General features: G+C 31.4%; 3 protein-coding genes across 15 annotated transcripts in view; 1 reads left to right on the top strand and 2 right to left on the bottom strand.

Annotated features, from left to right (window-relative positions):
• Positions 1-6,837, top strand: part of rdgA (retinal degeneration A) — a 355,552-nt gene extending 348,715 nt beyond the window's left edge. For all 12 annotated transcript variants that reach the window (XM_088201623.1, XM_088201634.1, XM_088201625.1 and 9 more), the window contains 2 exons: positions 2,601-2,764; positions 2,839-6,837. In XM_088201623.1, coding sequence (XP_088057749.1) covers positions 2,601-2,764; positions 2,839-2,888 — 214 coding nt within the window. In that variant the 3' untranslated portion in view covers positions 2,889-6,837. The remainder of the gene's footprint in view (positions 1-2,600; positions 2,765-2,838) is intronic.
• On the bottom strand, positions 6,825-14,659 carry GlnRS (Glutaminyl-tRNA synthetase). The gene is made up of 12 exons (XM_088201636.1): positions 14,432-14,659; positions 11,275-11,544; positions 11,083-11,211; positions 10,909-11,014; positions 10,482-10,841; positions 10,231-10,418; positions 9,807-10,170; positions 9,530-9,701; positions 9,216-9,450; positions 8,967-9,115; positions 7,081-7,270; positions 6,825-7,005 (listed from the first exon to the last, which is right to left on the bottom strand). Exons 1-12 carry the CDS (start codon positions 14,570-14,572, stop codon positions 6,955-6,957), a joined length of 2,355 nt encoding a protein of 784 aa, XP_088057762.1. The 5' UTR covers positions 14,573-14,659; the 3' UTR covers positions 6,825-6,954.
• Positions 14,660-16,669: 2,010 nt separating this feature from the next.
• The window catches only part of LOC148227697 (ras-related and estrogen-regulated growth inhibitor), a 43,955-nt gene continuing 35,707 nt past the window's right edge, over positions 16,670-24,917 (bottom strand). The window contains exons 5-7 of one of the 2 annotated variants that reach the window (XM_088201922.1): positions 20,545-20,697; positions 17,360-17,558; positions 16,670-17,299 (exon numbers count right to left, since the gene is read on the bottom strand). In XM_088201922.1, coding sequence (XP_088058048.1) covers positions 17,034-17,299; positions 17,360-17,558; positions 20,545-20,697 — 618 coding nt within the window. In that variant the 3' untranslated portion in view covers positions 16,670-17,033. The remainder of the gene's footprint in view (positions 17,300-17,359; positions 17,559-20,544; positions 20,698-24,917) is intronic. The other variant, XM_088201923.1, reaches the window with a different exon arrangement.

Raw genomic sequence — 24,917 nt, 5'->3', positions numbered from 1 at the left:
TTTAATTTCTATAAAATTATAAGTGTATTTGCCGAGCCTCTTGGGATTACTATTTGATTACGGTTGATCGTCTTGATGCAGATTTAGACTTTATGGTCAAAAGTATAACTGGAGATGAAAGTTGGGTGTATGGCTATGATCCTGAGACAAAAATGCAGGGTTCCCAATGGAAAACGACTGACTCTCCTCGCCCTAATGCTTAAGAAAATACGAAACAAGAATGAACGCTTTAATTTAACTTAATTATTAATTTGACAATAATTGTACAAAATACTGAGTTTTACATACTTTCAAAGACTACATGATCATTTTGCAAATTACATTTCGTGCGATACATATCGGTTTATAACTAACTACGCGTAAATTACATTTGTCATGATTGTTTTATTCATTTTCGGAGTAAAATAACAAATATTTTACCAATGTTATTAAAGCTGGCTAAAATATATTAAGCAATAATTGTATATTGGTTGATTTTATAAAATACTTTAATATTCTTGTTTTGTGTCGTAATCAAACAATAATTTTGCGAAATTTAAGATTTTAAGGTTTTGTAACCCTAAGGGGTGTGACTTTTTAGCCAGTGAGACGCAAGGTGGGATCTTGTTAGAGCTTTATTAGATTATATTACAATTATGAGAGACGATAAATGGCGAGATGTTTTCTCCGAGCGGTGGTGGAGAAGCTAGCGCAAGGATGATGTCCGTGGGAGGTGCTCAAAGGTCTTGTAGATGGCGTGGCAGCGACAGTATAGCGGAGGAAGATCCCTCTCTGTTACGGTGGTGCTCGTATGGAGGAGTCCCTCTAGGGTTGTGAGCGCCCATGACAGTATGTTGTCCACGAGCAGCGGGCGTCTGCTGGTCTGCTTGTGACTGCGCTCTCCTCATCGGAATCAAGGCTTAAGTATCCAGGTCTACAAAGCTTGCTGACGCTACATCCATTTAAAGTAATAAGTCGAATTGTCTGATCTGTTGAGATAGTCAGTGTCAAGTTTAAACAAGTAGTGACTTGCTAGCCGGCTTCCAGAGTCAGAAGAGTGAGGTCATGTTTACCGTGTTTGTCGCGCATCATGGATTTCGAACAACACGTTAACATTAAGTTTTGTTTTAAGTTGCAAAAAGTGCCAAAGAAGCTCACGAAATGTTAAAATCAGTGTATGGCGATAATGTAATGACTCTGAAGAGATGTTTACAAGTTGTATGAGCGATTTAAAAGCGGAAATGAGTCGGTTGAAGACGAGCAACAGTCGGGACGTCCTTCGACCTCAAAAACAAATGAAAACGTGCAAAAAGTTTTAAAAATGGTTCGTTCAAACAGGCGATTGTGTATTCGAGAGCTTACCGAAGAACTGAACATCTTGTAGGGATCCGTGCAAAACATTTTAACCGATAATTTGCAAATGAGACGCGTGACTGACGAATAGAAGGAAATTCGTGTGTTAGTTTGCACAAAATTGAAGGATCGTCTAGATGCAGATCCAGACTTTATGGTCAAAAGTATAACTGGAGATGAAAGTTGGGTGTATGGCTATGATCCTGAGAAGAAAATGCAGGGCTCCCAATGGAAAAAGAGTGACTCTTCTCGCCCTAAGAAGGTACGTCAGTCAAAGTCAAACGTTATAGTCATGCTAATTTTTTTTTATAGTAAGGGTATAGTGTGATCAGAGTTCATCCCAAGGAGAACCATTATAAGCTCTGAATATTACAAGGGCATACTGCAACGTTTGCGAAACGATGTATGGGGAAAAAGTCCAGAAAAATGGGTCAATGGCTTCCTCCTTCATCATGACAACCTCGATTCTGATCTGCGAATCCTGTCTGTTCACATCCACCTTTCTCTCAGATTTAGCACCATGCGACATCTGGCTTTTCCTAAAAATAAAAACCGTGCTAAAAATAAAACGTTTTGTCACCATTTCCGACATTGAGAGGGCCACGACGAAACAATTAAAGGCGCTTCCAGAAATGCTTTCAATCATGGAATCAACGTTAGGATTAGTGCGTCGCTAGCTAAGGACAGTACTTTGAATGAGATTAATTAAAATTTGATGTAAGCTTATTACTTTGTTCGTAATAAAATTATTCACCATACTTTTTGTATCACACCCCGTATGTTAACTACCGGGAGAAACGAATATCACTTAAGTATTTATTTAAGACAGTCAACAGATCTGGACAAGAAGAAACTGTAAGAGCACTTGTGTACACATTTTTTCAATTATGTGATGGTTCTTTGGTGCCATCAATAAGGACACGCATGTTTTAAGTAAATACAAATAGTCGTAGTTAAAAATATTTATTTTTAACCAAATCCAAAGATTCCAATTAAAAACATTAAGGTGCCCTATGGTTCGTGACAATCGAGATCTTTGTGTTAAGATGGTAAAAGACAAGATAAAAAGTGATTGGGGTCAATGAGGTGGCAACAGTTAACCTCAAGAGTTGAAGCATTATCTAGAACCAGTGATTTGTCTAACAGGAAATTTTAATATATAGCTAATGGATTGTGTATTTAAGATACAACTAAATTAATATTCACTAAAAATACTAGATTGTAAAAAAAGTAGCATAATTAATAAATTACAATTAATTCTCTTCCAGGGGTCAAACAGCACTTCATAAAGCAGCTGCACACAAACGGCGTGCCGTTTGTTGTTTGCTTGTGGCTGGTGGTGCGGCACTTTTACGTTCTGACTTAAGAGGTCATACGCCGCGTCATCTCGCATTGCTAGCCGAAGATCACGATCTTGCTGCTTATCTTGAAAGTAAGAAAAATACATTTTACCGCATTAAATCTTTAATTAAACCAGTATACAACATAAAACACTTTTTTTTTAAGGTCAAGAAAATTTTCAAGTGGCCTCTGAGGACTTAGAGACTGTTGTTTGAACTAACTTGGCTGCCTTAGCCGGATGGATCTCACATTGCCTAAACATTTTTTTAAAAGAAAATATCTTAAAATATTATATTCTTCTATATTCGTTAAGAAACTACTCTCATTGTAAGCGAGTGATATTTTTTAGGTATAACTAAAAATCTCAGACGTAGAAATATTTTTTTAAATATAATCTACTCATTTTATAAATACGCTATCATTGATTTTGAGTCCTTTTGTAATAAAAATATTATTTTCAACTCAGTTCTATCTTATCGTATCCATCAAACGACAACTATACAGATACGGCAGGATAGAACCGGGAAGATAGTCATATAATTAAATACAACTGTATACAATGCAGAAGAGTTAAATTAAATATTCCGAATTCCTATTTTCAATACGCAAGCAGAGATTATTAATATATTATGTTCTACGAATCACATAGCAATTTTATTCTATGTATATAAATTTTAATCAAAATAATTATCTAATCTTTTAAGCTATGAATATATATGTATATATATTCTTTCATTTGATTGATCACACATTATAAATATTAGATGTGTTCAATTCAATAATTAATACATATATTATATAACTTACTTATAAGATGTATAATTATAGGATAAAATCCGCATAATATGCGGTATAAGAAAGACAATGCTGTGAGAATATTGTGTTATAGTTTTTGTGTGACTTTATAAGAGTCCATTTTATAAAAAAATTAGTTTGTCACGTAGAGTGATTGCGTTTTTAGATGCTTGTCGTGTTTTCTTTTAAGGCTGTTGGATTTTTTAGCGTTGTTCTTTTTTATTTGCATGATATCCCTGTACATAAATATATGAAAGATCCCTATTTTTGTATTATATTATATGTGTATATTTGTGTATATATATGCAGTCGCTCTTAATTAACAAGACACTAATAACATATTTGTCATATTTTGGACCAACATTGATAAGAAAAAAATCCACTATGTCATTTGAAGTCGGAGAGTGACTGCGTTTTATATATGTATATGCAATAATTATATTATGTAGATACGTCTATTTAACTTAATACGTATTTTTGATTAATGCTTTTAATAATACAACTTAAAAGAGATATTATTACATACAATAAGAATTTTTTAACCACTTAGTCAATTTTATAAAATTTAACTACTTATGATTTAATATGGTTGCTAGTATTTTTTTAATAAGAGCTTTTCGTTATCTAGTTCCTATTTTTAATCGGCAGTTATTATTACTTATATTTGACAGAATCACTAAGAAATATTTAACGAATATCCCTTTATTATAAAAACGAATCTCTGATTTATATTGAATAATGATACATTCCAAAGTTACTTAGTATAATATATTTTCACATCGATTTAATGCTTGTGTTTTTCTATAGATGTGAATTTATTAGTATTTATTTTATAATCGTATCAATTAAGCATCTGACAATCACACTGTTGTTTAGTAATTAAGTATATACGATATAACCATACTTTGTGTGATTATATTTATATACTTCTATAAATATGTTCTACTCTTTAAATCGTTTATTTAACGCGCTCGGTAAAATATATATAAATCTTAAATAATAGCTTATTATTACAATCATTTTTTAATCGTGAGTCTATATAAATATTGTTGAATAATTAGTATGTGTACTTATTGTTGTTGATTTATACCTTCTATATTTTATTATATATAATACTTGTGACTAGTGATGTTTCGGATCGGGTTCAGGACCAAAAATGACATTGAGGTTTAAGTTAATGTGCCATAAACAAAATCGTTCTAACTTGAAATGTTTGTGTCGTCTATGTATTGTATTTTGGATTATTGGATTGTGATCATATATTTTACATTTTACGAATGTTACTATGATTTTAATTATTAGGAAATGAATAATTATTATATAAATATAAAGAAAATCTTTCCAATATGAAAATGTTTCCTGTAAAACTTAACGCAATAATTACATAAGTTATTTATTATATAAATAAATATAAAAAAATTAAGTATCAAGAAATCTCTTCGCTTTAGGGTCACTGTAAATATGTATTAGTCTTAAAATGTAAGGAAGCAATCATATTTATTTAACTTATATATATATGTAATATTGTAAATATTATGAAAATTGGGTTCTGTATTTGCAGTCTCTGTAAATCATACTTGAGTTCGTTTAACTGGTATGAACAATGAGAGATTCATACTTTGAAATTTTGATATCATTTAATAGCTTCATTAGAATTATGAGATAATGCGTATTTAGAATTATATTAAATTTATTTAGATTTGTAAATATATTTCATCTAAAATGGATTTGGCTAATTCTGTTTAAATCTAAGCTTATATTGCCTGAAATATCAAACTGTGAAGCTTATCTCTTTCGACAATATTTGTTAGTTAGAAAGAGATACTATTTTAAATATCGTTACCAAATCAAGTGGCCCAAGACTTTTGCACAGTATTATATCTTGTAACTCTTGCTTATATATTTGTTCAAATAATCTCAATCAATCAGTTAAAGGAACTCTCGCATGATATCTAATCCAGTTATAGCTGTAGATCCAGAACGTAATGATCTATGAAATTCATTGTTAAAATTGTGTCATTGGCGATGATTTTTTACTATACTTAGTAGACTTGTGAGTATCTATAATGTAAATTATTAACGTCTCTGAATCTTTTATTACTTTCATATGTATGTACTATGTATATCACGAGATCTAATCTATTTTTGTGCGAGAAAGGTTGACGATGTGTGAAGCAATCTTATGGGCGTATGTATATTTTTCAGATTTATAAAAATTATATAAGCCTAGGCGAGCGGAAGCTCGGCCAAGGTCAATTATCACCGACTGCCCATTTCTATGCGAAGTATATGTATATATAAATCATCGTTATCATAGTTTTTCGGTCTTGACACGTATGTTTAGCCACTGCAAGCACCAGGGAATTTCTAAGTTTGTTATATTATGGCAACTAAGCACCGGCACATAGAGTTTAACTGTTAGTCGTTTCAACAATTTTATTGTAGCTACGTATCGTGAGAGCCTTATACGAAAAAAATATTTTAAAAGCTATAAAAGTATTTTCTTAATGCGAGTAAGGTGTTTGAAATACGTCGATTAATCTGCTCATCACAACATTCCAATTACTGTAAGGATTCTTATGGTGTTGTTATTTAATACTACATATATCATTAATGTATTTAGGTAACGATAAAGGCAAACGAGTCTTCGATTAATTATAATCCGATTGTCGAGATCCATCTTTCATGTATTTTCCGATCAAATCTGACTTAACAAACAATACAGAATGGGACTATTCTTTATAATATTTAGTCAAAATGCCTTATGATAAGCGAATGTACCTAATCATCAATGTCGGAAGAGTTACACCATTGGAACGTATTGAAAAGAGCCTCCCTTTTAATGAGACGTTCCAATCAGTCAAACTCTTCCTGTAGTATACTCCAATTGATTAATTTTCATAGATTGTAAAGTAATAAAAAATATTTTCGATAAATTTGAACCTGATATAAATATGTAAAATCACTAAATTATTATAATTACTTATTATTAGCACCAATTTTTGTCTTAAATTAAGGGTCCAACTATGCACTATTTCCTGTCCACTTAAGAGTATTATTGTCTTATTGCCCATTCAATTTATCTTTATGTTTTTAATCCGTTTTCTGTTCAGTCGGTACAATAAAACCAAACCCGAACAAAAAATATATTCAAAGAACTTCGGTATTGTACTACGTCTATATAAAATATTTATTTGTATGTATATTTGCGTGATATGTTTTGGTGATAATGATCTAATCTATATAATATATTAGCAATGTTACTTTAGCGATATTTTTATTTATGTCGTGTACTATCCAAGACAATTTCATTTCATTATGTAATTAAGGGTTGAGAAATAAATGAAACTCTGTTATTTGATCATTCAATGGTTATTTAATTTCTATTGCGTTAGTAAATAATTTAATATATATTTATATAAAAATATGTATATAAATATTTGATACAAGCTGAAAATTGATCAGTCAATTCGGTAAAAAAACACATTATACTTTCTTTGAATCTTCCTTCAAAGTTACAGTGCGGTTAAACACAATCTGTTTTAAATAAAAATAATAATTAGTATAACATAGATATTTGAGATATCAAGTAAAAAATAATAAATACGTCACCTTATTCGCGCTGCTGTCTGGATCTACAGAGAAGAATCCGATTCTTTCAAACTGAAACTTATCGAATACTTTGGTTTGTATAAGAGAACGTTCAGACATTGCGTTCACGATTTGTAGGGAATTACTATCACAATCTGATAAAAATCCTTCAGGCACTTCATTTGGATCTTCGGGATTTTTATGATGAAATCTGTAAATTTAAAGATATTTGATTAATATTAATTAAAATTTTCATCAAAATACATTCACAAAAGATCGATGCGTAAGTACATGAAAATATATATTTATTGTTATCAATCCTTTGGTTTCCGAGCCTTTTGAGATATTATTTAAATATTGATGTATTACATTATAAATAAAATACAAGTTCTGAAAAAATGATATACGTTCCATTAAAAATGTATCAGAATTTTTTTTATTGATGACATCTGGGTCCAGCAATTCCGATGCGTCGAAAAAAAATATAATGCAGTTTCACCACAAATTGAGAAGTGGAGGGAGAAGAGGATTTTAGATCTCCTCTTTCTCGGAATACTGTCATAGAAAAGTCGCTTCTGTTCGGGACTTGGTATTTTAATAAGTATTGTTTATGTCAATCAATTTCAAATTATTTTTTTTTATTTTTTTAAAAGTCAAGATGTCTGTTGATCTATGTTGCATCTAACATACCTACAGTAACCAAACTATAAAATACGGAGTGAAAATCGATGCATCTGTGCATCCTGTGCCGTTCTTCCCCACAGAGGTACCTGTTGTAAAAAGTACCGATCATTGGTGAAGTATTAAAAAACATATTTATGTTTTTGTAGAGCTTTTAAATGTGTAATTTTTTTGGTAAATATGTTCTAAGTTTGCCTTGACAATATAATGTGGTTTTTAGAGCCGATACGGATTCTACAGTTAAGGCGCTAGAATTTTTTTACAATATTAAAAATTTTATATGCGCCAAAAATCACTAGCTTTTGTATAAAAGCGCAATCAGCTCATAGAATATAATACGAATGGAATCATCGCAAATCATTTCTTGACACTTTTAAAACAGGTAAATATTTAAAGATAAAGGTGTATTTTTAATATAAATTGCTATTTTGCTTATCTACTTTTTTTCTATTATGTGGAATTTGTTATTGATTAGTGATTACTAATGTGCGAGTTTCGAGTGAATATTTTTCATTCCATAAATTAAATAATAGTTTTTAAAACATAACTAATCGTGAGAGATGAAGATCTATATTTTTATATTAGAGATGATTTGTTTCAAAAAAAATATTTGCTCGATTATAGTAAAAACAATAGCATTGTGGTCAACACATTATCATTATAAAGCCAATTAATTGGCTTTACTCCGACACTAACACAAGACGATGGAAAACCAATATTTTATCTTTACGTCTAAATTTATTTGAGTGTATTGCTGGTGGATTTTGGCTCAAGAATATGTATCTGTATGAAATTAAGGTTAATATTATTTATAAAGTTAACACGTTGACTGCCCTGTCAGCCGCCGGTGGCCGACACCAAGGTATTCCAATTAGGCCGCGTCGACCACCGGTGGCCGACACGACATACCTAATTTTAGATTGTCATTTTGCACTGTCAGCCACACATTCTTTATAAACTACTATTAAAGTTGCCCGATATACCATATTTGACATGAAAAAACACTAATTTACCCAAAAAATATCTCAAAACAAATAAAATAATTGTATTCCGACCAATTATATTATATTAAACATAAAAACAATAAAATCATTTTTGGACATTTTACGAAAATCCTATTGGCAGTCAACATGTTAATATTATATTTGCAAAAGAGTGTTAGTTTACAATTTATAAAAATAATTAAAACCTAGATAAATATTAGATGTAAATAAAACATATCTTACAGTGGTTCATATAGTCTGACTTCGATGTTCAAAGGAGAAGACACCCATTGAATGAAAGCCTTTGGTTTACTCTTGCAATTATTAGCATTTTCGCAAACACATTCCAACTCCACTATTTCACCATTTTTATTTTTGATAATATTTTTCACCTGAAATGATGCAATTTTGAACAAATATACGTTTCAAGTATGATTATATTTTTTTATGACATCTACGTTAATTGATAATGTAAATAAATTTAAACTTTACCTCGATAACATAGCCGGTGTAGCGCAATCCAACATTTTGCTTCAATGACAGTCTTTTATAATCTTTTTCGGCGACTTCTTTGAAATCGGATCTTTCAATATAAACAGTCCTTTCGAACGGAATGTTTCTTGAGCCGAGCTCGGGTTCGCTGGGAAAATCTGGAGCTGATACTGTATTTATATCTTCAGGGAAATTTGTTATTGTCAGTTTGAGAGGCTCTAGCACAACCAATTTTCTGTTATTAAATAAAACATATATTATATCGATTTAGTAAACAGCGGATTTTAAATATATCTAAATAATATAATACATACCTTGGAGCAGATTTATTTAGAATGTCTCTGACGCAAGCTTCTAACATAGCCGGATCTACAGCTCCTACAGCTCCAGTGAGACCAAGTTTTGCACAAAAATTGTTGACGGCTTCTGGTGGATAGCCTCGTCTGCGCAAAGCACTCAAAGTGTAAAGCCTAGGGTCGTCCCAATCTATAAAACAAATTTTAATTAAAATCCCTGATTATATGGAATGAGTATTTATATGATCTTTATGGGGCGATTTATTGTAAGCAAAGTATAAACTATTACACATACCTTTAACAATTCCATTAGTGATCAATTTCGCGATCTTTCTCTTAGAAACAACCGTATAATTCACATTCAATCTTCCATATTCCCATTGCACAGGACAATAGATGTCTAAAGCATTACAGAGCCAGTAATAAGACGATCTTCTAGATTGGAATTCTTTGGTGCAGAGCGAGTGAGTGATATTTTCAATGCTGTCGCATAAGCAATGAGTGTAATCGTACGTTGGATATATACACCAATCGTTTCCAGTTCTATGATGCGGATAAAATTTAATTCTATAAGCAACAGGATCTACTTTTCCTTCTTCGAGAACAGTCTTCAATCTTAAAGTCGCTTTGCCTTCATCAATCTTACCCCTTTTCATATCCTAAAAAATAATACAAATATTCTTTATATGCCTTTAAATATTTATTAATTCTTAAATCACCTTGAACAACTGCAAACTTTCTTCAATCGGTCTATCTTTCCATGGAGACGGAAGCGGATTGAAACCTCTCATTTCTTCCACAGACTGATGACAAACATAAGCCAAGTCTTTTTTGATTAAAATTACAGCCCATTCATATAACTGTTGGAAGTTATTAGATGCATAAGTTACAGCATGTGGTTTATATCCTAAAATAATTTTATTTATATTAAATAATATTGAGACTTATAAATATATATTTTACTACTAACCTAACCAATCTACCATATCTTTAATTCCAGTAAAGAACTTTTCTTCTTCTTTTTCCGGATTCGTATCATCATATCTCAAATTGCAAATACCGCCATGAGTGGCAGCATATCCAAAATTAATGTTGATGGCTTTAGCATGTCCAATATGTAAGATACCGTTCGGTTCCGGTGGAAACCTCGTAACTACTTTACTGCCGGTTTGTTTTAAATGTTCAGCTAAAATTTTCTTAGTATTGGGAGTGACGATATATCCATCAGTTTTAAAATTCTCTCCCGGTAAATGGAAATTGACTTTTTTCAGCAACTCTTGGATATTTGAAGCGCTGTCAGAATTATCTTCAATCTTTTCTTTATTATCTTCTAAAATAATATATTAATTATATTATACATTAATATAAAATATACTTTTATATAATAATGTAATTACTTAAAGTTTCTTTTGGTTTAGGCGCAGTTGTTGTTTTAGCTTTTTTATCAGTCTTAGGAACCGGCGCTAAGTCTGCTTCAGTTTTAGGACCCAAAATATCTAAAATCTACAATTCCATCAATGAGTCTCAATGCAAAATATGATTTATAGTATATTGATTTAAAAGACGATTACTTGAACGTCTACTTCGCTCTTAATGGCTTTACCATCAGCCCATGGTAACGTTGAGCGCACACCTTGCATTATTAGACCCGAATTGTACTTGTATCTTTTCTCCAATAGCTCGGCTCGTACATTAGATATCTAAAAAATAAATTATTTCATATAAAATTTCATGCTGAAAATAAAAACAGATTATAAATATACCTGTTTTTCAACAGCTTGTTCGATTTCTTCGGGTGTAACAATTACACCGACGCCACACGCTTTCTCAAAGTTTGATACGTTGACTTTATCGTCGCTAATGTTAGATAATAAATATTCAAGCGCTGCATCGACACGCATGGTCGAGTCTAATTTGCCACTAGCTATATAATCGGTGACAAACAATAGTTTAGAAGCGATCTGAGGCTTCAATTTTGTTCCTAGATGATATACTAATATTCCAGCTCCTTTGGGAACATTTTTTTTTTGAATCTGAAATTAAAGTTAATGTATAATTTGTATAAAAGTATTTTTTTTTATGGTATATGATCATATATATATAAACTGGTTGTTCTAAGAATGTATTACTAGCCGTGCACAGTAACGTTCCAAACTTATACTCTACAGAACCTTATTCTGCTAAGAATTATGAGGTGTCGCAAGAAATTCAATAATTATTTGAATGTCACCTCTATCTACATATATTTTTTTGAGTCTCTTAACCCTTTCACCGCGGATAGCTTCTATAGAAGTCATCAAGAAAATCGCCAGTACTGATTGGGCACCTCAAAGTGCCGTAAACCTTTGAGCCTAATAATATGGTTATTTAGTATAATTTAAGGCTGTAAATCACTTGAATTTATTAAATCATAATATTTTTAAAAATATAGCATAAATAGTGCTCCCCACAAATTAACAAATTTCGAAATGGAGCGCAAAAATATCTGCTGTGGTGATAGGGTTAATAAATCATAAAATTTCATGTAAAAAAATTTTCAAATTACAAAAAGTCAAGAACTGCTTCTCAAACATATTTGATAAAAAAATTTGGCAACAATTGAAAAATCCCATTTTCAAATAATATAGTTTCACGCAGAATTTATGATATAGCGGAAGGTTATTTAGGTACCAGAAACTTATTTAACCATTTGAGTGCAAAATGGTTAAATAAGTTTCTGGTCAATACCTTCTTCAATTTTGAAATGAGCACGAGGTGCTCATTTCAAAATTGCCAGAAGCACGATCGCGTTCACGTTGAGCGGTTACATGTTTCGACATGTTACGTCAGTATCTCTTGACAGTTGCCGTGTGTCGCATGTGTTTTAGGCTAGAAATATTATATTTAGCTACTAATATATATATTACTTTTTACTTTAATTTGAATTTACAACGGTGGAAATAAATAATTAAAATGTACGTTTTTTTTTAATTTACCCTAGATAACAAAATGAGTTCAACGACTGAAATATTTGAAAATGATGATGATTCGCTGAAAGTTTTTGCGAGTAGTGCTGATAGTAATATGGCATATGAAACCAGAGATAGTTTCATATTCGAAACAAATTCGAAAGTTCAGAAAGCAAAGAAATTGACACAAGATCTGTGAAAATTTACAAACTAACACTATAGAAAAAATATATTTAAATGTTTCGACAATTTTATGAAATGTCATGAAATAAGTTTAGAAAAATATGACGATGTATGTAGCAATCGCAAGTCAATGACAGGATTTGTGAAAAGAGCAGTAATACAAATTAAGATTAGAGCTGGTTCCTCGAAACATTCCTCATATTATATATAAAGAATAAGTATTAAACATATATTTTTGCTATTTCATTATTAAATTAGAACTATCACATGAAAAAATAATTGTCAGATTATTTGAACTATGAGAAGAACTTGGTTTTTTTTTGAACAATGAAAATTTTCTATTATATGGGTGTTTTAAAAATGTTAAATCAAATTCATTTGGCTGATATAATCATAAAATTGAATTAAGTTTTTATTTCCGTTCGTTCGGGGCAAAAATATAAATAATTGAGTTTCATAGTCTTTTTAGAGCAGCTTATAATTTCACTATTGCCTATTAGTTCAATTATACTATCGCTAGTAGAAATATACATATACATATCTACTGGTGAAAATGTATTTGGACTTCAGTAATGAAAATACAACTTCACCGAAAAATACATTCACATTTATACATCGCATGTAAATAAATAATAAATATGTAAATGTAAATATTACTACATATGGAAAAGTTGAAATCATATTATTTAACTAGCATCTGCCAAATAAATTATATTTTCACTGGTAAAAATATATATCTACCGGTGAAAATGTATTCTGATATGATTTCACTGAAATGAAATGTTTTAAACAATATTTAGGATAGACTCGACTGTTTTTTAGATTTTCTTCGAGGAGTAACCTGAAAATTTCTGGTTTAGAATTATTTATTTGGGGGGGGGGGGGGGGGGCGCAAAAGCTAGCTAGTTTTTTAATACTTCGATTGCATTAAATGACGTGCATTTTTCTGTCCAAATTCAAGGGGGTTGGGGTGCTTCTTAAATGACGTCCCTGACTTGAAATGTCTACAAACGGTTAACGCAGTTTCTTGTTTTGATGCCAGATTGCATAGTGATCGCAATTATGTTACCAAATATGTATGTAGCAAAATGAAAAATAATCATGAAAAATGGGGCCATATATAATACCACATGAAGGGGTTAAAATACTACTGTACTTATACTTTTCTCATACAAAAAAATGTGAGCAATGTTCACGAGCGTGATCGCCTTGTGAGCAATAGTCACAACACCTGTTTATTGTTAAAGAATTCCACAACGTACATAATGTAATAAAGAACATAAAGGACAACACACTAGAACAAGTCTAATGAATTAACAGTTGCAAATTGAAAATTTATCATTGTATATCATTATGATGTATCGCATTTACAATATTTTTAATAATGTACAGTAAAATATTGTTTAGAGCCTTCATAAGGAAACGTCTAATGCTGTAAGAAGTCAAGGTTAAAAATGGTATAGTCAGTCTTGAGTTTTAAAGTAAGAAAAAAATGCGTTTTATAAATATGTTTTTATAGAAAGTACTAAGCAATGTATTTCTCGATCTACTATAACTATGAAGCATTTGTGAAACAATGGATGACGCAATTGCAATGCAAGATCGAGAAGACATTCTAATATGGAAGTCACGGATTTGCATTTTCACTTCATTTAAGTTCAATAAATAAGTTCTAAATCTAGTTTGTATCGATTCTAACTAATAATAAAATACATATTAAGTGATAATTTTGTGTAATATTGCACATTTTTCCTATATGAATATGAACAGAAAATATGTATATTCTAACCTGCTTTGCAGCTTCTATGAGATATCCCGTCACGGAGGCATTTTTTAATGTTTCTTTAACTTTTTGCTCAGCTAAACCTAAAGTTAGAAGTAGTTTTGTGGTCTCTTCCGCTGAACACGTCATAATTGTGACGTCTGACATTCAGTCTAACCAATCTCCTTGAAAATTGCCGCATGCAGTTGCAAGCGTCAAATCTCAGTGTTGCCACTGCAAAAAATTTTGACATACAATAATTGTCATATGTTTTAAAATGAAAATCTTACAAAAATATACAATACAATAAATTATTGTAAATAGCAATATATAATTTTTTACGATGTTGCAATCCAGGGGACATTATACCAATTAATATTTCAAAAAAATTATTGTTACCCACACGTAAAAGAGATGTGCAACATACCACATAAATGATTTTAGCACTTTGTAATTAGACAAAAACATCTATATGTCTGGCAAGTTTGTTGAGAATCTAGAACGCGATCTTGTCTTTGAGGAGTCCAGATCAAACACTACAAAAAATATATTTTCAAGAAAGGAACGCATCGACACATCAGCGACGTGACCCACCCGTGATTAAACCAACAATAATAAAATATTCCTCCAGGAACTTGAATGAGCTTGTTCAGACTTGTCCGGCGCGCGACAGTGCCAGTACAATCAGTGTTGTCGCCGTAACCACACAGTGAACATCAGATTTCTTTTCGATCAAAGTTATTATATTTCAAAATTATTGGCAAAGCAATATATAACAAGTAACTAGCGAAGCAATGTCAATTGTTTCATTAGTTTATCGCTCAACACGACGATAAATCGTTTATAAAAGAGTTCCTAATTAGATTTAGAAACTTTAAATATGTTCTATTTTATTTTAGAAATGCCCCTTAAAACTATTGTTAGGGTCGATATGCTTGTGAAAAATCAAGCGCGCGCAAATGCTCGGCCTTAGACCATTGGCATTCGTGACGCACGGACGCAGGTAAACCAATTTAACGGTAAGATATGTAGAAAAATTGAATAAAATATTTAAAATTTCAATATAAGTGTTTCACTGGTTCTTAAGCTTTAAGCTCAATAAAACGAGCTATCTGTGAGGGGAAAGTCACACGCAAATAAAAGACACTCCCCGTTTTCTCCTCAGAGGGGGAAGTAAAACGGTATACAAATACCACATTTGCATGTTTTACTGGGCTTTGAAGGAAATATATTGGACCTCCCGCAGTTTTCGTCCGTAAAACGCTTTTTCTTCTTCGAACATTATTGAATATAAAATTAAACGTAAGCATTTACATTTATTACAAACCGTGAATATTTTTAAATGTAGCTAAGCCTCAATATGTGAAATATTAAAAAAGTTTTAAGTTGCTTTTCGAATAACTTTAATTTCGGAAGAATTCCCACTGTATTATAAATTTTCTACATACTATTTTATCTCAACTAATCAATATTTACCGAGAAAGAATAGTCATGGTATATTTATTATTAATGGGAGACGTTGATTTTAAAACATTGAAAATATAAAATAAATAATTTATTGATAATATTTTTTACAAATAAAAAATTCACATTATCGTGTGTATTTTAAGATGGCTTAAATAATTTTGTGCAGGACTATTTTGAGCATTATTTCTACTTAGAACAGCGGTATAAATAATACTAATTTAAATTATAATAATACTGTTTTAAAAATCCAGTTGCGAAAATAAATAATTTAAAATGTGTAAGTACATATAATACATTTGATATTGAGTTACAGAGTATAATTAGATATGCCACACTTGTAATATGTATCATGTTGATAAAATAAAGATCTTGTATATATTTTTTTTTACAAAAAATGTGTATTTATACAGGCGAGGCAAAGGAATCATATGTTTTAAAACTTTAGAATTTTGAAAAACGTTAGAACAACTGACTTAAAAAATAAATACGTGTAATAACACATTGAATAAAATATAAATATGGGCTTAATAAACGTCCTTGTCGTTCTGTTAGGCTCTGATTTTTTTTATTTTAAGGAGAGATGATTTATTTTTAAGAAAAAGTGATTGTGTAGTAAATATTACTATTAAAATAATATTTAATAAACAGCTAAATAATTATTAATTTAGAAGCGTCTGATTCTTCAACCACACCTGTAAAATAATATTTAATCTTACGTTTACATATTTTTTATTGTTATAATGCACGACAATTTTATGTATATTATATATATTTTTTTATTAAAAAATAAACATTTAATACACGCATTGTAAATTTAATTGATTTAAGTTTACATATCCACTCAGTCTTTAAACACATTTTACTTCATTCAATATTTTACACATATAATAGCCACTATTGATTTAATTTTATAATAAAAAAATAATATATTTACTCAACCGTCAATAATTTATGCACATATTATAATTAACATGTAGTAAATGTTACAAATATCCTTATTTCGATAATGGAATATTGATATATCAAATTGATCAAGTAAACTTATAATAAAGTGATGGTATGGTAACACTAATTTTAATACATTGAAAAAATAAACATTCTTTATAATGTAATAATACAATATATGGAATAATATAAAATCATAAGCATGGAACTCTTCGACTCAATAACTGGCATTGTTTCCCCTCATACTGATACTCATTCTCCTATCAGCAGTCGGAGTGTATCCACAAGGAGCGGTTGGCGGCGGAAACCTCCATCTTCTAGGCCTTGAAAGTATGTGACCGTCCGTTGAAGCTCTACCTCTGAAGGGAATGGGAGCTTCTGGTGACACACAACCGCAAATACTTCCATTGTTACTGCCATCGGTGCTTCCGCCTTCCGATTTTTCATCTTCTTCTTCCAGTTCAACCTCTGTCCATCGGCGCCCTGAGAGCATAGCATGCAATTAAACCATAGCATCACTTTGATCTAAGATTAATATTATACCTAATAACAATATGGGCGATATTGCAGGTCTAGAACTATGCTGACATGGTAAACTTAGGGATCCGTTCAAGGGAGTTATGGCTTGGGACTCTGGTGACATTCCCTGCTCTCCTGGTGTTTCACTTCCTGATCTTTTTAACCTCGGGCATTTGGCGTGCACTCTCCAAAACCGGCAGACGTCTCTGAATACACCCCACACCTGAAATCAAACAAAACAAATTCAATAAGTCTCATGAACTTAAATAAACAATATGTTAAATAAACAGAATATATGTATCATTTGTTAAAATATGAGTCAATATTTAGCCAAAATACAAATATCATAATTATTTCATAAAGATTGAGAGTCCCATTTTATTCAATATACTTGCCCAACGTTGCAAACGCTTATTTATGCCATCAACAGATATTTCCCCCTGCTTCTTTCTGTTCTTGTTCAGATGTGAATCGATGGATCCCTTACTTTATCTCTGAGTGGATCAAATAAGTGATTACTTAAATGGATAGGATCGGAACTTTAAAATAATGAGTCAAAACCGTAAACTTATTAAACAATAACGTGGCAAAGTATACAGACAGATTCATTTTCGAACACATATTGTAGCCAAATGTATGATTTTCTGATATAATTTATGAGAGAATTTAGCTTCTGAGAAACCCATTCTCTTTACTATACCAGATTTATAGACGAATTTAAGTCATACTCGGCCAGTGGATCTTAAGTAGTCTTCAAAGAAAGCCTACGCCCTCTGGATCGTCGTCAGGGTTTTAGTTTATGGTTTTTCGGACCTTTACAGAAGGCTTTATATAAGGCCATACAACAGTGGGGCACTATTCACTATATACCGAGAATTTGCCTTTGACTCGTCCGGCCTACATAAGCCCGCTCATTGGCACACACAGAAACTGCAGCATTCAGAGCTGCATACACGGAAAGGGACAGCCAGAAGTCTGAGCCACTTCGTAATTTAGAGCACAGATGCTGTGATGCCAAGGATCTGCACTTCCAAATAGCGTGTTTCCAGTAGAATCAATCATTAGCGTTTTACTCTTTCATTATTTCGAGTTTTGAGGCTGAAGAATTACTTTGCAGCTAATGAGAAGCCGTAAAATCTGGTAGCAGTTTATTATATAAACATAAAGATGCCGCTATCAGGCGGTGGAGATAAAATGGCAAATCTTAGAAGTCTGAAATTATTTTCTGGCGTGTCGAGTTGTACTATTTTCGGCTGTGATTGTCGTGATCAGTGGCGGAACTACGTGGTTTAAGATCCCGGGGTCCGTTTTTTCAAAGAAAATATACATATTTATTAAATAAATGACTTCGAAAAACTTATCGTGCGCTACGTCCATTATACAGCTGACATAAACGTAATTCGAATACCCATGGATCGTTTTCGCACTACGCATACTCTAATTGATAATACGCATCCGCTGAGACGTCGTACAGTGCGCAGCGAAGAAGTTGTATCTGCTGTGGAGCGTTGTATTGAGGAGGACCCGAATGAGTCACAGCAATTAGAGCCATGTCCATCCATTTTATGGAAGATTTTGCGAAACATACTTGGTTTACGAGCTTACAAGATTCAGCTCGTGTAAGAATTGCAACCGCTTGAATATCGTGTGCGTTGTACGTTCGGTGAATGGGCCAAAAACAAGATTCCTCTTGATCCTCCTTTTCACCCCAAAATTTTGTTCAGCGATGAGGCTCATTTTTGGTTGAATGACTACGTCAACAAGCAAATAGTGAAGAAAATTAATAAGCCATTATTGAGACGCCGTTACATCCACAAAAAATCACTGTTTAGTGTGCTTTATGGGCTGGTGGAATCATTGGTCCATATTTATTTTAAAATGATGCCGGTCAGAACGTTACAGTCAATGGAGAGCGCTATAGATTCATGATTACTGATTTTTTCATTTCGCAATTGAAATGGCATTAATGTAAAAGAGCTTAGGTTTCAACATGATGGCGCAACACGTCATACAGCGCGCGTCAAAAACAATTTATTGAAGGAAACATTCGATGAGTGCATAATTTCGCGTAATGGACCTGTGAATTGGCTTCAAAAATCGTGTGATTTAACACACTTGGATTATTTTATGTGGATATGTGAAGTCGCTGGTCTACGCCGATAAACCAGAAACGATGGACGACTTGCAAGTCAACATTCGCTGCGTTATTTCTGATATACGGCCCCAGCTATATATGCACGAAATCATATTTAAACACTAATGGCATAAAATTATCCCATTGTAATTGTTAACAAGGGGTGTAGAAAAACAATAGTCTTTTGCACATGGTATAATGCATTGTCTGACATGCATTCTTTCCAGACAAGGAGTAGTTTTTATGGTATTAATGAGTGCTTACAAGTAATTAACGTCTCGGGACGAATATGTCTGTGAAATATTAACTATTGTTTAGTCTCAAAATTTATCTTTCATCGTAAGGCTTTACTTTCGAAACGAGTTGTTTTTTATTTTTATTTGTTCGAAATGGTCGTTAGAATGACCTCAAAATTTTGCAGTTGCTTAGCCTCAATCTTCCATGGTTTGTTTTAAAAAAGTTTGAATTGCGTCTGGTTCTGTTAACACACATTAGATCCATAAAATATAATCGTTTTCTTATAACATATGGCATAATTTTGACAGTGTCTGCATTTGCACTATTTTATAATTTGTCGCCGACGTACTTTATTTGCAAGTGTGTTAATGATATTTTCATATCTTGTTGCTGTTTATGTATGCAATAGAGTTAATAACACAACTGAATTGCATATAATCATTGATTCATCCTCGTATGATACATGAATACGGTAATCGACTACGTTTTTAATATTATACATATAAATAAGTATTTGTTCATTACATATTTATACCTAATTGGCTTCATTACTGTTTTATTCAAAGTCTACCATTATGAATTTATAGATTATTTTTCTTAATAATACACATGTGTTCAGTTTCACACATTCATGAAACTTACATCAACAAAAATTATGCTTGAATCTGTATTGGGACGAACTTTTTTAATACAACTTTTTAGGACCTATAACTTTGGAAACTTTGATGATATTTGGTAAAAAATATACTTTTAAATAAGTTTATTGTAATAGTATTTTTGATTTGAATATATCGTTAAATAGATAATATTTATTTTAATGTAAATATGTTATAATTACCTGTTCTATACTCTCTCTGACAGAAATTTCATGGAAACAAACGCAGCCTATTTCTTTACTCCTGCGCTGACCGTCTTCTAAAGATACCATCCTGTCTCCGCTTTGGTCGTTTTTGTTACCGACTAGAACTACTGGAACGTCTAAAATGCTTTCCTGGAAAATTAAATTAATTAAAAATTAATTAAAAGCTTGAGAATAAAAACTTAAATTATAATTAGTATTTGATATAGAAACTTGTTTTAAAATTGTAAGAACTATTTCTATTTTAGTGTTGATATTTATGTATTTAAAACATGGAACGATGAAGCGATCAAATATAAATCAGTGCTGAAAATGACGGTTGATTCTCTTCATATTTTCATATGGATCGGTATTGAAAGAGAGAAGAATACTTGAACTTTTCTTAAATAAAATATATAGTATAATTTTGAGTACAAAACATAAAATATCTATATAGTTAAAGAATCAATTAAATGCAAATCTACTACTCAATGAAGTGTTAAAACCTGCAGATAAATCATATATAATTTAAACTTAACATTATGAGTTACGATTCTCATCAATGGAGAAATGACGTAGTAGTGTGCTGCTTTTAATGTATTTTTCCTGCCAAATACGTCACGTTCAGTTACAGTAATTACCCAATAGCAATACGATCGTAAATCGTAAATTGTTTCATAAGCGATTTCCGAATTATCTGGCAGTGACACTGTTCGATCTCCATAAACACTTCAATAAACAATAACGGTCCATGCGTTTCCTCATCGCCGCACAGCGTTCCAATTACTTTTATTACTCCGATGCTAAAATATTCCACAGTAACTTTGTTCCATTAAAGTTTTCCACAATCAAGATTACTATATAATTTTTGCTCAAGTCTTCAATTAATGAAACAAATTGAGTTAAAGTTTAAGTAGAAAAATAAGTAAACACGACGATCGATCATTTTCGCTACAATTTTGATGGATGCCATTCGGAAATATTTCATAAGGAAAACTTTTATTGAGTTTAACTTGTGTATTATATATTGTATTGCATAGACGTTCAAGAGTATTTGACGGGAAAACTTTGATGAAAAAATCACTTGACGTTTAAAACGTAAAAGTAATTTATTTTTAATAAATTTCCATTTCGAAGTTAAATCAACTTTATATTCATAATGTTAAAGAAAATACGAAACAAGAATGAACGCTTTAATTTAACTTAATTATTAATTTGACAATTTAATTGTACAAAATACTGAGTAATACATACTTTCAAAGACTACATGATCATTTTGCAAATTACATTTCGTGCAAAACATATCGGTGTATTACTAACTACGCGTAAGTTACATTCGTCATGATTATTTTATTCATTTTCAGAGGAAAATAACAAATATTTTACTAATGATATTAAAGCTGGCTAAAATACATTATCCAATAATTGTATATTGTTCGATTTTATAAGATACTTCCATATTATTGTTTTGTGTCGTAATCAAACAATAATTTTGCGAAATTAAGGATTTTAAGGTTTTGCAACCCTAAGGGGTGTGACTTCTTAGCCAGTGAGACGCAAGGTGGGATCTTGTTAGAGCTTTATTAGATTATATTACAATTACGACAGACGATAAATGGCGAGATGTTTCCTCCGAGCGGTGGTAGAGAAGCTGGCGCAGGGATGATGTCTGTGGGAAGTGCGCAAAGGTCTTGTAAATGGCGTGGCAGCGACAGTATAGCAGAGGATAATCTTTATCTGCTACGGTGGTGCTTATATGAAGGAGTCTCTCTTGGGACGTGAGCGCCCATGACAGTATGTTGTTCACGGGCAGCAGGCGTCTGCTGGTCTGCTTGTGACTGCCCTCTCCTCATCGGAGTCAAGGCTTAAGTATCCAGGTCTGCAAAGCTTGCTGACCAACCACAATCATGCAGCGATCATCCAATCAATACATTTTTGTTTCTTAGAACAACGAAATAGGTACATGCATTTGCTTGATGGGTATTCTCCAAGGTCGTATACTGCAACAGGGATCTTAGGATCCGGTGATTTATTGTTTCCGTGACCGTTTCGCAATAAAAAATAGTCTTTCAATGACGGATAATATTCACAGTAAGAACACTTGCATGTTATTTATGTCATTTTTTCTGGTCGTAACGAGGGCTTGTGTGGTTATAATCCTTTACGCTTTTGCCTCGTTTCCTTGTTGATGGATGATCATTTTGGTCACAGTAAATTAATGCGGGGTTTAAGAATAAGATCACACAGGATTATATTTAAAATATTTAAATTTACTTTAATGATTATAAATTAATTTTATTCCACGGCTTATATAGATTATCCAAAGAATTTGAAATTAGGTTTGTGACAAAAATTGTATACTCCTTGAAAAGCAGTTAGTTTTAAATACAAAAAAATACGACGAATAAAGTCCTACAAATTACTATAAGTGTTAACGCACATACAATTTCAGACTACTACTGCTACTGAAACATATTCAGGATTTAATTTATGTGCTTTGTGTGCATCGAGAGAATTTGAAAAAATCTTAGAATGAAACAAAAAAGACGTGTCCCCCCTTCCCCCCCGAGTGACTAGTGCCGCTCCAAAATCCATGATTTTTTATGCGCCTCTTTTTATTTTGAAAAAAAATGTCTTTTTCTCTATACTTATTATATATAATACATGTGTGTCATTTGTTAATAAAATACAAAATAATGAGACACTTATAGAAAAATCGTATTTGAGCTAAAATCAATTTCACTGTGTCTCATTATTTGATGTAAGCTACATACATTAAAAATACAAGAATTTTGTTGGAAAAATTTATATCATAGAATTATCTGTCAAAAATCTAACATTCAATTAAAACATTGATTTTACTGGAACAAATTTTCGTTTGCAGCGAATTTTTCAAATGTAGAAGCATAAACGATTTTTAGCCTGAGGAGGGGTTGTAATTTTATATATAAATTTACAAACTATCTAAGCTTTGTTCCACCCTTGAAAAAGCTGAAAAAGTATGTAAAATAACAAATTAAGTATTTTTTTTGACGCCCTTACTGATCAAAAAATTCAGACAGCATTGTGCTATACATATTTTATGAAATTCAGAAAGTTCAATAATTAGGAAAGTAATTAGCGATTAATTAAAATAATTATTACTAGGCAAAAATTATTTTATAATTTAATAGTATTTTACAGGCAATTAATTGAGTTTTTTTTTTTGCAATAATTGCTTAAAAACCAATAAAAAAATTACGATTATAAAAACCTCATCTATTATGATTACGAATACTTCATTCATTTTTATTCAATATTTGAATAGTTGAGAACTCTTTCTTTATGCACAATTTGTCACCGTTTTTATGAATAGAAGTGACTTATACATTTTCAAAGATCAGAAAATGTTTCGAGAAGAGAGCAAAAATACGTTTTAAAGGAGCAGCGGCGCTGATTTCGCAACCTTTCAAAATTAAATGGGTTGCAAATCAGGAAATTTCCTGTTCAAATTTTTTACTACTTCACAAATGTTTTTAATGGCTGTAGTTGGATTTTTTTTTAAAGAAATTCATATAACATACAATTTTGTTTCTATTGTTCATTTAGTAAAAATTTTGCCATCGTAAATTTTGGGGCCCAATTTATTTTAAATATCAGAATATGATGTATAGATGTGCACCAACACAGAAAAAATACGTACTCAGGTTTTAACGGTCAAAAAAAACGACATTTATTTTTGAATTACTTAATACCAATGTACGTTTATTATGTTTTCAGCGCTTCTACGACGAAACTTTGCGAGGGTTGGACTTCTGCTACGCATTTATCGACGACATTTAAGTGGCATCAAAGTTTAAAGAAGAGTACCGAAGCCACCTCCAAATACTCTCCAGTCGTCTTCAGAAATATATTGTCGTCGTAAATACTAGCAAATGCAAATTCCCCTAAACGAAAGTTTGCTTCTTGAAACATATAGTTTCAAAACAGAGCCCCCTATTACCACCATAAAAGATAGAGGCAATTCTATGTTTGAGGCCCAATTATAATAATATTATTTGTATGTACTATCCGTTGATTTATGCACTTTTTAATCTGTCAAAATAACATTGTCAGATATTTATTAAATCCATCAAATAAAAAGCGAAAAATATTTTTTTATGAATTTTGCTTGGAAGCGCCTAATTAGATTTAATAGTGTCACATTATTGTACACTATCTTTCATGTGCTTGTATTTTACTTATATGTATATTACAACACAATTTATTAAAATTTTAGTCGGCTTTTAAAACCGATTAATATAGATGACTCTCTTTTTTTACGTGGATAAAAATAAGTCAAAACCATACTTAAATAAAAAAAAACATATCGCGTTTTAATCTGTGACATACAT

The sequence above is a fragment of the Plectrocnemia conspersa genome, unplaced genomic scaffold (assembly GCF_051122295.1).
Source record: "Plectrocnemia conspersa isolate PC_06_02 unplaced genomic scaffold, ASM5112229v1 ptg000013l, whole genome shotgun sequence".
Taxonomy (NCBI): Eukaryota; Metazoa; Arthropoda; class Insecta; order Trichoptera; family Polycentropodidae; genus Plectrocnemia; species Plectrocnemia conspersa.
This window is presented reverse-complemented; position numbering and strand designations above follow the sequence as displayed.

Bases quoted from the DNA above. Each gene is read 5' to 3' on its own strand.
- GlnRS (XM_088201636.1), bottom strand. From the start codon at position 14,572: ATGTCAGACGTCACAATTATGACGTGTTCAGCGGAAGAGACCACAAAA. The intron at 11,015-11,082 runs GTAATCGTCTTT...ATGGAATTGTAG, and splicing joins AGAGCGAAGTAGACGTTCAA to ATTTTAGATATTTTGGGTCC. The intron at 10,419-10,481 runs GTTAGTAGTAAA...AAATTATTTTAG, and splicing joins AGATATGGTAGATTGGTTAG to GATATAAACCACATGCTGTA.